This window comes from Diabrotica virgifera, chromosome 3 (assembly GCF_917563875.1).
Source record: "Diabrotica virgifera virgifera chromosome 3, PGI_DIABVI_V3a".
Classification (NCBI taxonomy): domain Eukaryota; kingdom Metazoa; phylum Arthropoda; class Insecta; order Coleoptera; family Chrysomelidae; genus Diabrotica; species Diabrotica virgifera.
Window position 1 is genome coordinate 244195505 of NC_065445.1, and position 13324 is coordinate 244208828.

The 13324-nt window shown below is 33.0% G+C and overlaps 1 protein-coding gene across 4 annotated transcripts in view; it reads right to left on the reverse strand.

The window, feature by feature from the left end:
- LOC114328267 (uncharacterized) overlaps positions 1-10946 on the reverse strand; it is a 52591-nt gene extending 41645 nt beyond the window's left edge. For 3 of the 4 annotated variants that reach the window (XM_028277082.1, XM_028277083.1, XM_028277080.1), the window contains exons 1-5: positions 10664-10913; positions 6175-6424; positions 5430-5543; positions 5189-5372; positions 2903-3205 (exon numbers count right to left, since the gene is read on the reverse strand). In XM_028277082.1, the coding sequence (XP_028132883.1) occupies positions 2903-3205; positions 5189-5372; positions 5430-5543; positions 6175-6424; positions 10664-10779 (967 nt within the window). In that variant the 5' untranslated portion in view covers positions 10780-10913. Of the gene's footprint in view, positions 1-2902; positions 3206-5188; positions 5373-5429; positions 5544-6174; positions 6425-10663 lie in introns of all 4 variants that reach the window. The other variant, XM_028277081.2, reaches the window with a different exon arrangement.
- Positions 10947-13324: the final 2378 nt, after the last annotated feature.

A 13324-nucleotide genomic window follows, 5' to 3' on the forward strand; every position in this document is an offset into this window, starting at 1 on the left:
TTATACCAAAAGAAAGGTTGTAATATTTACTACAAAACGCAAAATTAATATACAGGGTGTCCCATTTAAAAAAAAAATGAGAAAATTTTGTATTTGCAAATAGTGATCACACTGTATATTTTATGGCTAAAAGTAAAAAATATTAAATTATTTAAAAATAACACTATATTTTAAAAACTTTGACCTATCACCTAAATTTTTATTTCCTTGGAAACATAATCCACAACCCTATAAATATTACCATTTTTCTCAATAAAAATGTAAATATTTCGAAAATTATTAACTTTAGGCCCATAAGACCTTATACAAATTTTTCATATTTTTAAATAATATATTCAAAAATGATTTAATATACAAGGTGTTCCATTTAAAAAAATACAACTTTGGTTCATACCGTCGTTCTGACTCACCCTGTATAATTGAAAATAATTTTAAATTATAGACCTCTTTGATATACATTAGTTTTGTTATAAACATTTTTTTGTATATCTCATAGTTTAGCCGTAATTAAAGAAGACCAGAGGTTTGGCGCACCCTGTATTTATTTTATTTATAACCTGTGTTTTACTGAGTCTGTTGTCCAGAAAGAACTGCGCGTCACAATAATACATATTTATTTAAAAAGAAGACTAAGAAATTGAAAATGTTATTCATTTTTTATTTACATATTTATTTATTTATTTATTTATTTACGGGCAAGTGCAATTCAGAAAATATTATTACAAAAAAAATATTACAAAGACAAAAGCAAAAACATAAACAGTGTCAACACAAAGGACAAATATTACAATATCTATTGGATAACAAAGCTAATAAGTTAAAGGAAAAAAAAGAACAGTACGATATAAAAAACAAACAAAGTTTAAGCTTAAAAATTGCTGATAGAAATTATATCATTAACATTGTATGTTCAACAAATGGTTTTTAAATCTATCCAAGGAATTGCAGAATATATTTAAGTCATTTAGAGCAGTGATTCCCAACCGGGGGGCGATCGCCCCCTTGGGGGCGATTTGAGATTTTCAGGGGGCGATAGAGCGAAGGGGGCGATATGGGGGGCAATAGAGAAAAGGGGGCGATAAGGTGGGCGATTAGCATCTGGGAAACGAGAAATGGGTAATAGAGAAGAAAAAACAATACTTTCGATCGGATATCCATAGGATAATAAAAAGTAATTAAATGTACACCAATGCAGGTAATAATAACACAAACATCTCGTCTAGTAACAGAGGGCTATGAATCATGATACAATTTAATTCTATAGGTAAGTAATACATTATAATTAATTCTGCATTTTCCTTTTATCGAGCTTTCGTATTGGGCGAACATCCGCACAAAAGAGAAAGGGATAGAAGTGGGATAAGAATGATGAGAGTAGGTACCGACCCTGCCGATCTGACTAACAAAAAGTATACGGCCGAAATTGTGGTCGTTTTGTCATCTATCTATCTTTTGCCCTTCATTTGTCCAAAGTTGAACGTAGGCCTCCCCCTTATTTTTCACTCTTCTTCGTTCAGTGCTAATCCTGTTCATCTGGTCACAGCGTATCTTTTTGGGTCATTCGACCATCTCATCTGTGGTCTGCCCTTTCCTCTTTTACGGTCTCAAGGTCTCCAGTGGATTATCGCTTCATTCCATCTTCCGTCTTTTTGTCTGTTGTTTTGTCATGTTTTCCACTAGAGAGTAGCTGCATGTTTGTTTAGATCTTTCACTTTGGTTTTATTTCTGATCCATGTATTTTTATTTTTGTCACTTAGCTTGATACCCAGCATCTTTATTTCCATTGCCCTTTGAGTATTGGTTATCCTTTCCATATTTTCCTTTGTGAAGATCTGGGTATCAAGCTAAGTGGCAAAAATAAAAATACATGGATCAGAAACATATTGGTCTTGTCATAGATGAGGTAAATCAAATTAAAGCAAAACCAAAGAATGATGGAATATTTTGTACACTCTGACACTCTGTAAAGAAAATGATGAGATATTTAATACATTGCTACTCCAGTACTACATACATACGGAAGTCCGCTGGCTTTCGAAAGGGAATTGCTTACGGCGGTTCTGCAGCCTCATGGATACTGTTATCGAATTTCTTATAACTACTGACCCCACACTGAGTACAGCACTACAAGAGAAGCGAAATGATATCGCTTAACTATCAGATATTTCTGAAAAATTAAATGGAACGAATCTGGAATTACAAAGGAAGAAAATAAATATGGCCAAAGCGAAGGGAGTAGTCGGAGCATTCATTGACAAACTATCTATTTTTGAAGAAAATATACAGAGAGGAGGTCTGACCAAATTCCCCAGAAATCATCATGTGGTTATTCTGAGGATCTTAAAACATATTGCCTCCACCTTGGAGGGGATTTGAGGTACATAGCTATTAACCAACATTGAGCCAGACATAAAGAAATTATGTGAGTATCACCAGGCCCAAGGAAGAAATTAACAATTATTATTACTAACCATGTTCACCAACATGTGGACAAGATGCAAGAGGCACAAGATCGAAATAGAGGGAAAATTATGAGAGAGATCTATGTCCAGCAGTGAACAAGCGAAGATTGAATGATGACTTACCATGTATCATTTTACGAAATGTAAAAATAAATCAATATTGTACTGATTAATTTTTTGTTTCAATTTAATTGGGGAGGGGGGCGATTATAGTATTCACCACTGGTGAAACCTGTCTAAGGGGGCGATTATGGGAAAAAGGTTGGGAACCACTGATTTAGAGAATTCGCAAGTGTTCGTGGTAAAAAATTGTTGTAAGTATAGTTATATCTATGGAAGCTTATGTGAAAAGTTTGGGTTTGTCTTGTTGATCGAGTAGGTACAAAAATACTAATTTTTGACAGAAGATATATATAATTCTTGATATTATGTTCACTTACCCATTATATTTATCCCCTCTCTGAATCCTTCCCCTCCACAAATACATTCAGGATAGGGGTCACGATATAGTACACTATCAAAAATTTCTTCTACTTCGTTTTTAGGCTTAGCAGTGGTCGAAAGATAGTCTCGTAAATGTATATCGGTTATACTCATGTCATCTCCCTCTCTTTTCTCAATTTTCTTTATATAGTCGAAAACGTTTTCGTTGTAATCCACTTTTGCAGATGCGAAACTTTGAAAATACAATCTTTGAAGATTTTGTTTTGAATAAAATGTTCGTAGGAGCTCACCACCGATACCTAAAAAAAAAAAAGAATTTAAAAGCTGATATTTTATTTTGTTACTTTCCTTTTTCGTTATTAACAGTTTTTCAGAAAATGTTACTAGTACAGTCACTGCCATAATTAACATATCTACTTTATCGGACTAAAGAAACAAGGCTGTAAATTTGTCAGACAAGAGATCGACAATATTTTGTAATTAATTTATTCCGGTGGTGTGTGTTGACGGAATTAATTAAAAATAAGTGTAACAACGAACAGTAATATATTTATTTATTTTGGGTAAACAAGCGGATGTTTTGCTTATATCTCGAAAGGGTATTGTTAGCGAGAGCAAGGGTGTGTCTGAATCGTTCGCATGCTGTATAGAGACTGACTCGCCGGACCACCAACTATTATGTCAACTGGTTTGCGGTTTTGCGATAATGTCCAGAAGGGCCATAAATTACTGCATCTGCCTTTTAAAAGATGAGAACCTATTTGTATTTTAAGAAGTTGACATGAAGAGTTTGGCAAACTGGCATCGTAATCAAATAGTGTTTCCTTGAAAAAACATTAATTTTACATATTATACAATTTGTTTAGGGATACATTTTCGTTTCTAGAAATCAACGGCCCTTGTTGGCATATGGTTTGTGTATTACATGTAAGTTTTAAATGACTAATGTTGTTTCGTTTTGAGAAAAGTTATTAAAAATTAAGAAAATAAAATTAGCAAAAATAGTAATTAAAGCGTATTGCTATGGTGACACAATGATGTCCCTAACTTCTGATATGTAAGCTGTTTCGAGATTGGCAACTATGTAGTTAAATTTTGTTGCGTCACTTATGTTTGCCAGTGTAAATTGGTTCTCTACTTGCAGGAACCATATTTCAGGATCGTTGGGCCAGAACGGTGGGATTTTAACTGAAATCCGATCAACTGAAGCACTGTTATCCTGAAGCACTGTTATTGGCACTGGTACTGTCCGTCATTTTCGATGTTCACTGTATTTAAAACCGGCAAAAGTATATTATTAGCACTAATTTGTAAATTTTCGAGGCGTTTTAAAACATTACATTTAATGTTCTCGGGGTTACCAATATTCCGGTGGTGTGTGTTGACGGAATTAATTACAAATAAGTGTAACAACGAACAGTATAGAATAGAAATATGCTTTATTGTCATGAAAAATTTAACAATTTTATAGTAATATATTTATTTATTTTGGGTAAACATGCGGGTGTTTTGCTTATATCTCGAAAGGGTATTGCTAGCGAGAGCGAGGGTGTGTCTGAATCGTTCGCATGCTGTGTAGAGACCCACTCGCTGGACCACCAACTATTATAGCAACTGGTTTGCGGTTTTGCGATAATGGCAATAAATTACTGCATCTGCCTTTTAAAAGATGAGAACCTTTTTGTATTTTAAGAAGTTAACATGAAGAGTGTGGCAATCTGGCATCGTAATCAATTAGTGTTTCCTTGAAAAAACATTCATTTTATACAATCTGTTTAGGGATACATTTTCGTTTCTCGAAATCAACGGCCCTTGTTGGCATATGGTTTATGTATTACATATGAATTTTAAATGACTAATGTTGCTTCGTTTTGAGAAAAGTTATTAAAAATTAAGAAAATAAAATTAGCAAAAATAGTAATTACAGCGTATCGCTATAAATTATAAGTACTTTCAATTGAAAATTAAGAGTTTTGTAATAACCAAACAGTGCCGCGCTAGAGTGACATCTTGCAGTTGTCAGACTCGACGAGCGCTCTCTCTTTTTTGTCCGACAAAAATAACTTATTTTATTTTAACATATAATCTTTTGATTAAAATTAAAAATTATAGTTTTGCAATAACAAAACATAATCGCGCTAGAGCTACAGATTTAGGTGTTGTGCGTGCGGAAACGCATCCAACCTGCACTCTGAAAATTTTCAGAAAGACTTTTGTAATTATTTTCAAAAAAAAGACGGTGTACTGGGGACTGTAATAAGAAAACTGTAAGAAATTCTAACCTGTAAACCTGCAATCAAAAACCTTCAGCTTTTTACAACCCAGTTTTGCGACATTCAGGTATGGAACCATATTCACATGCACTTGTGGACATTTTACAATGGAAATGATTTCCAAATGCTCATACTTGGCCACAGAGAGGAGGAAACTGCAAGTAACCCATGAGCATTCATCTAAAATTAGCACCTATAACAATATACAAAAAAGTTAATAAAGATAACTTTTATTAAAATACATTCTTACCTTTAATTTTGGCATATTTCTAACAGTGTGTTGGAAAAAGTAGGTGGAATTCTTCACATACGTTCTTCTCAGACTTAATTCCTCTAATCCTGAAGGAAAATCCTTTAGCGAAATCTACAATTTACAAGAAAAATTAATAATCAGGATATTTTTTTAGTTTTAGTTAATTTATTTATTTTATTTATCAAAATATATTTATTAATATATTTATCAAAATTAAATAATTAAATAAAACATTGAAAACCATTTTTTATAACAAATGGATAAATTCAAGTGTAGCTACGCCACTCACCGCCACTGGTAGCAGAATAATTGAGTGTCTGAGAAAGAGAAGGGATATGCCACACTTACAAGAAGTTCATATTATTGTTCCTTGATGGCAGCACTATGCAGAACGACAAAACAACCAAAATCTCAAGTTGTGTGGCATAGCCCCTTCTCTTACTCAGGCACTCAATTTCTACCTTCATAAAACCTACTGAGTAACTTGTTCCCAAGAAATCCCGGATAGAATGCATTCAAAAGTAATTCATTTTTGAAAAAAAAAATCGTTCACACACCCCACATTCATCCTAAGTGGCTAAATATAGTGAAGTGTGATGCCAGCATTATTAATGTAGTGATTTTGCAATGAGATATTAGTCTTAGACTATAAGTAATGTATCCATCCTTGTCTTAAACTCATCCCATAAAATATCACTTTCGGAATTTGTTACGTAAATTACTATATTAATTTGATAATTACCTTAGATCCATTTAACTTGATATTTTCCAGCGCTAAAACTCTCAGGTTATCGAAAGGTTTAATATTAATGAAAAAATGGTCTGGTAAGTCTTTTATGCATAGATTTCCCCTTAAATACAAATGTGTAGTTTTCTTATGTACTCTATTGGTGCAATAATGTATTTTATCACAAACATTTGGGTTATCCCTTGCATCTACGTATCTCCAGAGTAAAGGATCCAAAATAAATTCCTCCAAATAATTACAAGTCCTAAAAAGATAGACAAATAAATACACTTCTCTAAGAAATTAATACACTCGAATTTCCTAAATCTGTTGTCCGATTTGAGTGATTTTTTAAATATGATATAGCCTTATTCTTTAAGAATATCGCTATAATAATGTTGTTGCAAGACAGGTACAGGGTTATTCACTATATTTTGACCCCCCTATAAACTGCTTTATGCTTTAGAAAAAAAAATGTAAAATACAAAAGTTACACGATTTTTTATGTAGTTTTCGAAAATGATAGCAGAAAAACAAAGAAGATGCAACCAAAATGGCCGCAGATGTTAACTTTGTTAATTTAAATGGAACACCCTGTATAATTTGAATATAATGTTCTGTAACGAACATTTCCATATTGATTTTAATGGGCCTATCTGGAAAAATAAGCGAGATTCTAGATATTTTGAGTAAGTCTCAGTCACGATGGTAGGCTATGGCAGTGATAGGGATATCATGATAACAATGTTATTTTTTGACAATTTATAATATTTACTTAGAATGGGTTATACAGAAGCTGAAAAGTTTAAAATATTATTATAGGTAATAAATAAATAACTGTAGGGAATGGAACACTAACTTATCATATTAAAATAACAACTAGAATTTACAGTTATTTCAATTGAATTCAATTTACAGTTATTTCAATATCAATTTTATTGAATTTACAATTCAAAATATCTAGTATATTGCTTATTCTTCCATATAGGCCCATCAAACTCAATATGAAGATGTTCGTTACAGAAAGTTCTATTTAAATGTATAACCATATACAGGGTATTCCATTTAAATTAAGAAAGTTAACATCTGTGGCCATTTTGTTTGCACCTTCTTTGTTTTTTTACTATCATTTTCAAAAACTACATAAAAAATTGTGTAAATTTTGTATTTTACATTTTTTTCTAACTCTGTAAATAAAGCATTTTAAAGGGGGATCAAAATATAGCGAATAACCCTGTACATGTCATTGTATACCGGGTGTAACAATCATACTGTGTTTTTTCTCAAAGTTAGGAACACCCTGTGGAATATTATAGCATTTATAAAATATTGAAAATAAAACTTAATTGTAACCTTAGGCTTTCTTAACATTTTGTTTTTTGATTCATTTGCTTATGTTCGCTGTAGTAGTCTTCTGCCAATTAAGTCCCATAAATTTTCAATCAGGTTTGTGGGCCAAACTCCTTGTAACACGTTCCATCTCCACAAAAAAAATTACGGACTTAATTCAAACTTTAAATAATAAATCTACTAATTTTCACAACAAACTAGAAACTTTTTGAATGTTAACAATTTGACATTTATCAAATTGTTAATTTCTCATAGCCTACTTTAGGCTTGTTTATTAAACTAAGTAGAAAATGAGGATATATTGATGAAAAACATGGCTGGTTGTTAAAGTACCTAACTTTTATTATCCAACATAAGCGAATGAATAAAAAAAAATGTTAAGAAAACCCGAGGCTATAGTTTGGTTTTAATTTCAATATTTTACAAGTGCTACAATATTCCACAGGGTGTTGCGAATGCGAAGTTTGAGAAAAAAACCACAGTTTGATTGGTACACCTGGTAAACAATGACAATTTACCTGTCTAGCATCAATATTACTAGAGCAATATTGTTAAAGAATAAGGAAATAATATGACTAAGATGGAAATCTCTGAGATGTTGAATTGGGTTTATGAGTAGTAAAAACACAATTAAAAGTATAAAAAAAACAAATATAATTACAAAAAAAAATATTCAACCTAAACAGTGAATTATTTAAATAATTGTAGTATGTTAATTTGGAGTTAGAAATACAGAAAAAATTCCTCTGATTGCAAAAATGTCTGGCAAAAAAATTATCAAAATGTCTGGCTAATTGGCTCGGCCAAGGTCATTCCATGGGACCAGCACAATAATAGTTAATTTAACATGGAACAAAGTAAAAAATATTGCAAGGAACAGAAAAGAGTGGAGAAAATTAATCAATAAAATCGGACGAGGCTCAAGCAATGATGCGTGAGGCTAACAATCTTACCATCAAACCTTTTGCTTTGGTACTACTACAAACCTACTATTTTGCTATTAAAACACTGATATGCCCTTCGCTCTACTATGGAGCTATATGATTTAAAAAATAACATCAAAAAATATTTAGCATCTACAGTAAAACCTCTGTTAACCGAAATAATTGGGGGTATGCCGTTTCGGATAACAAGAATTTTGGTTAAAAATAACATTGTTTTTTGTATTCTTCTTGTATCAAATTACATAGTATTGGACACATAGCTGCAAAAATCATTGTCAACGGAAAACACAAAAGGAAATAGAAGATTTCTTAAAAAAAACACTCTAAGGCCCGGTTTTTCAGTGAGCGGTTAAAATTATGGTTAGCTAACCTAGTTTAAATTTTAACCAGTATTTTAACCCTCATAGCGTTTTTAAGTGTTTTAAATCAAGTTAAGAAAATCTCGGTTAGCTAACCACTTTTTTCTTCTGTTGGCAGCAGTAACTGTACGTGCACATGTGCAATTCAAGAAATAATGATCAATTTGACAGAAAAATAAATAAAAGACAATTTCATATGGGCCATTCCACGAACATACGCCTGTTTTGGATTACTTCGACAATGAATATTTTACTGTGTAACATAAGAAGTAGGAAAGAAAATGGCGCTAATAATTATTCCAATAAACAACAATGTAATTTGCAATTTACTTTCGTTCTTATTATTTTGCACAGTAAAATATTCGTTGTCGAAGTAATCCAAAACAGGCGTATGTTGGTGGAATAGGGTATAACCAAATGTGACCAAATTAAAAAAATGATTAATGCAATGCAATATCAAGTTCGGAATCTTTGTATAGTTCATAACATCTACCTCGGTTTCATAACAGAAGAGAATTAGAATTACTGGGACGATTTAGACTTTTCTTCCGATTTTGTTTGTCAAAGACCACGGTCTTCGGTCTTATCACTATTTGAACAGATTGACCAGGAAATAAGAAGTCAGACTCTTTGGTAAATAATTAAGTATTTTGCTGTGTAGACAAATATAAAATAATCTTTTTAAAATATTACTAGGAATCATGCATAAAATCCTGTTACAGTAAGTGTAAACATAGGTACCTGTTACAATTATATTTAAATATATTTCCTTATAATTCCTTCCTATATAATAATGATAATATAGTAGACTTGCGATTATCCGAGCCCCTCGGTTAACCGAGGCAAAAGTCATAGCTGGTGAGTTGGGGGTTGAGTAGGGTTGTGCTGTGGTGAGTTACAACTTTCAACCTTGGCGCAACATCGCCTCCTCAAAAAGAGGAATGAAGCTTACGCGAAAATCAATCAAAGACTCTTTTTAAACAGTAATATTGATAAGGTAAATGTTTTTATCTTTTATAGACAGTACTGTATTAGTTTTGTCACTAAAATATCCACAGTTATGGTTATTTATGTGTTTTTCTATCAACACAACCAATCTCAGTGTTAACCGAGTTTTTCCGTATCCGAGGTAGTCACGGTCCCAGTTACCTCGGATAATCGAAGAGTCTACTGTAATTTATAATTTCAATAATAATAATTTCCTTATAATAATGAGGTATTAGAATAGTTCCCGCGATGAAAGAAAATAACATAACCCAACTAATCCCTTCTGTCAGGCAGGTACTCAAAAAAATAAACATGATTCTGATTCATTCACTGCACCAATGCGCAAGCATAACCGCAAAATTCGGAGTTAAACCATCTAACGAGGATCGGTTAAAATCAAGGTAAACGAGTTTAAGCTCTAACCTAGTACTGAAAAACTGATTAACCATGAATATTTCGGTGACCAACAAATAAATAGGTTAACCCAGCACTGAAAAACCGGCCCTATACATGGTCATTTTCCATAATTCTATTTCTTTTTTAAATTAATATTGACGAAATTATTGAAACTGTCAGCCATTTCAGTTAAGGGAGGTTTTACTGTATTAGTGCATTGTTTATTTAAATTTTTCATTTGCTTATACACTAAAGTTACATCTTTCAGGTCTTAATTGGTCGCTAAGAGCCTTATTGAATATTAAGATGACGTTTTTGTTCATTCACCCAATAATCAAAGTCTCAGAAATGTAGCATTTGCAGATTACAGCAGGTAGGCTAATTGTAAGCCAATCGCAAGTTTTTATACATTATAAAAGGTCTACAGATGTACAAATTTAAATATAATAAATAATTTGGTGTACATACCTGCTTAAATGATAAAGAGAAGTTGCATTTAAATAAGAAAATAATATTCTTAATACATCATGGGGTAACTCTAATAATTTACAGGGGCCGTCGTAATATTCTCCTTCTACAACCATTTTTACACTTTCATAATAATTATCTAGAAATGAAAATATATAGCTTTTGTAATTTTTAATTGTTAGCTAAATATTGTAAAATAATATTTACTATTTGTTTACACCTGTTTTTAGATAAGTTGTTGACATATGGCAACTGACAACTGAAGTCTGTCTGGTCACAGTAAGATTCGATCGTTAGTAAAATATTTGAATAATCTTCTTTTTATAAAAAATAGTAAACTCAACTCGATTTTAGATCCTGACCCACTACTTTGCGCCGTGTAATTTGGGTTGCCTACTGCGATCTTTTAAATGTCTCTTAAATCATGTTTACGTGTATACACTTTTCCGCATTCCACGCACTTATTAATTCTTTTCACACCGAACATGTTCGTTGTCAAGAAAATGAAATACAGCAAACACAGAACTGTAAACAGTAGAAATGATTGAATCGGAAAATTTATCTAACAGCTTCACTGTTCAATTGGTAATTATACAAAGAGTCTTCATTCTACCACATCCAATACTATTTTAATATTAAATATCATGTAACTGCAGTAAATATCGATTTGTATTATCACCAAATAGTCTTTTCAGCCTTCAGTGTTTTTCTAAAAACAATTTTAACGGTCACATAATATGATTCATTGAATGCGCTTCGCAATTAAAATCTAGAGTTTAAACAACTAATTAAATTTCGTCAGCCCTAGCTTTTCACCGACCATAAGTGATTTTTTATATTATTTTTATATTATATCAATAAAATTTGTGATTTTTTATATTATCTAATCCCGTGCCGGTTTATCCACTAGGCGCTTGGGGCGGGCGCCCAGGGGCCCGAAGGGGCCCGTTCTTTTTAATTATAAAAAAATAAAGACGCTAAATAATCTACATATTATCCGAAAAAAATCTCATACGCAGATACGCCAATACACTGCAAAGGCCAATGTTATATTGTTACATCTCTTCACGTCTATACACAGTGGCGTAGCCTAGCCCCACAGGGGCCCCGTGTCAGTGTTTGTGGCGGGGCTGTTTTCCAAAAACTACAGAAAGTTGTCAGATTTAGCTATGTCTCGAATTGTATCCAAAATAATCGCATAAACGGAGTTTTTTTAGTTTCTAATAATTTCGATTTGTGGGGTTTAAATAATAATAGGTATTATAATCGGCTTTAAAATAAGTTCTTTAAAAATAGGCACAAAATAAGTTTTTTAAAATAGTTAAACGAAAGACAAAAATAGATACACATAAATCTAATTTATAGATTAAGAATAGATTATTCTCGAAAATGTCAATACCGAAACAGGTAGGTACACACTCTTTCAAACATTCAAAAGTAAAGCGATTACAAAAATTGCAATTTGGCATTATACAGTGGCCTCTAGGCTAGCACTCCACTTGCGATTTGTAGTCGCGGCGACAAAAAAATCGCTGTCGCAGAAAATTTAGAGTCTAGAAAATTAGTCGCTGTTTTCAGAATCGCGAATTGAATGCTACAAGGGTGTGACATCAGCTTTTAGAAGTTTTTTTATTCTAGATAAAGAAGAAGTCAAGACGTCAATTAATACTGTAGCGTGATTAGTGTAATTACTTCTAATTACAATAAAACTAGCGGTTCGTAATTTATATACGACTTTATTTATATAAGTTACAGAAGAATTTATCTTATACACTCTAAACTTATTTACAAAATATGCCCGTATTTATACCCAGTTGTTATTCTGGAACAATCGACTCCCATCTCGAGCTATCGGCTTGTTCCGCCTACGTGACGTACCTTCCAGAATTCTCCGGCGAGGCCTAGCACAACCGATTACGTCATTCTCGAGGTGTTTACTGTTATACGGGGATCGGCCAAGATTTCTCTTCCGCTACACTGCTCCCCTCTTAAGATCTGAGCGTCTCGATCAGCAACTCTAAATGAAGGCCCAGGATGGCGGAATCTACACGACTCTCCAGCTCTGCATACACCCTTCAAGAAGAAATAACAGTCTACTGTCTTTGAAGGGTACGACATCTTCGGGTTCATGCAACACACAGTGATTTGTACACCAGTTCCTCTGAAGACCACTTCAAGCATGCTTCTCACAATCTTCCAATCCAGATTTTCTACTGCATGGCCTATTTTTGGTAAAGCCAAATTTTTGATGTCATAATTACACACGATTTTCTTCAAATTAGTTAGAGCACGCCATATGTTCTCGTAGCTTGGCGTGTCCGTATAAGACTTTCTGGTCACCATATACAGCAAAGATCGAGGACCATCTTCCAATCGCAGTACTCTTCCAATTTTAGGCTGCTGATTTCTTAACTCGTCCAGGCGGCCGAACTTTCTATTGAATACGGACGATATTCCTTTAGTCATCTCGAGGTCTTGGGCAACACAGTGGGCCAGAGAGACGTTTTCTGGAACACCAAACAGATCTTGCTGAACTTCTGTGGTCACGCCGAATCTAGCACTCTTTCTCGCTGCGTAATTTGACATAAATTGTTTAAAACTTGGCTGTGCGACATCTTTCATCTCCTGTTGGAGGACTCGTGCTTCTTCTGTTTCATTTGA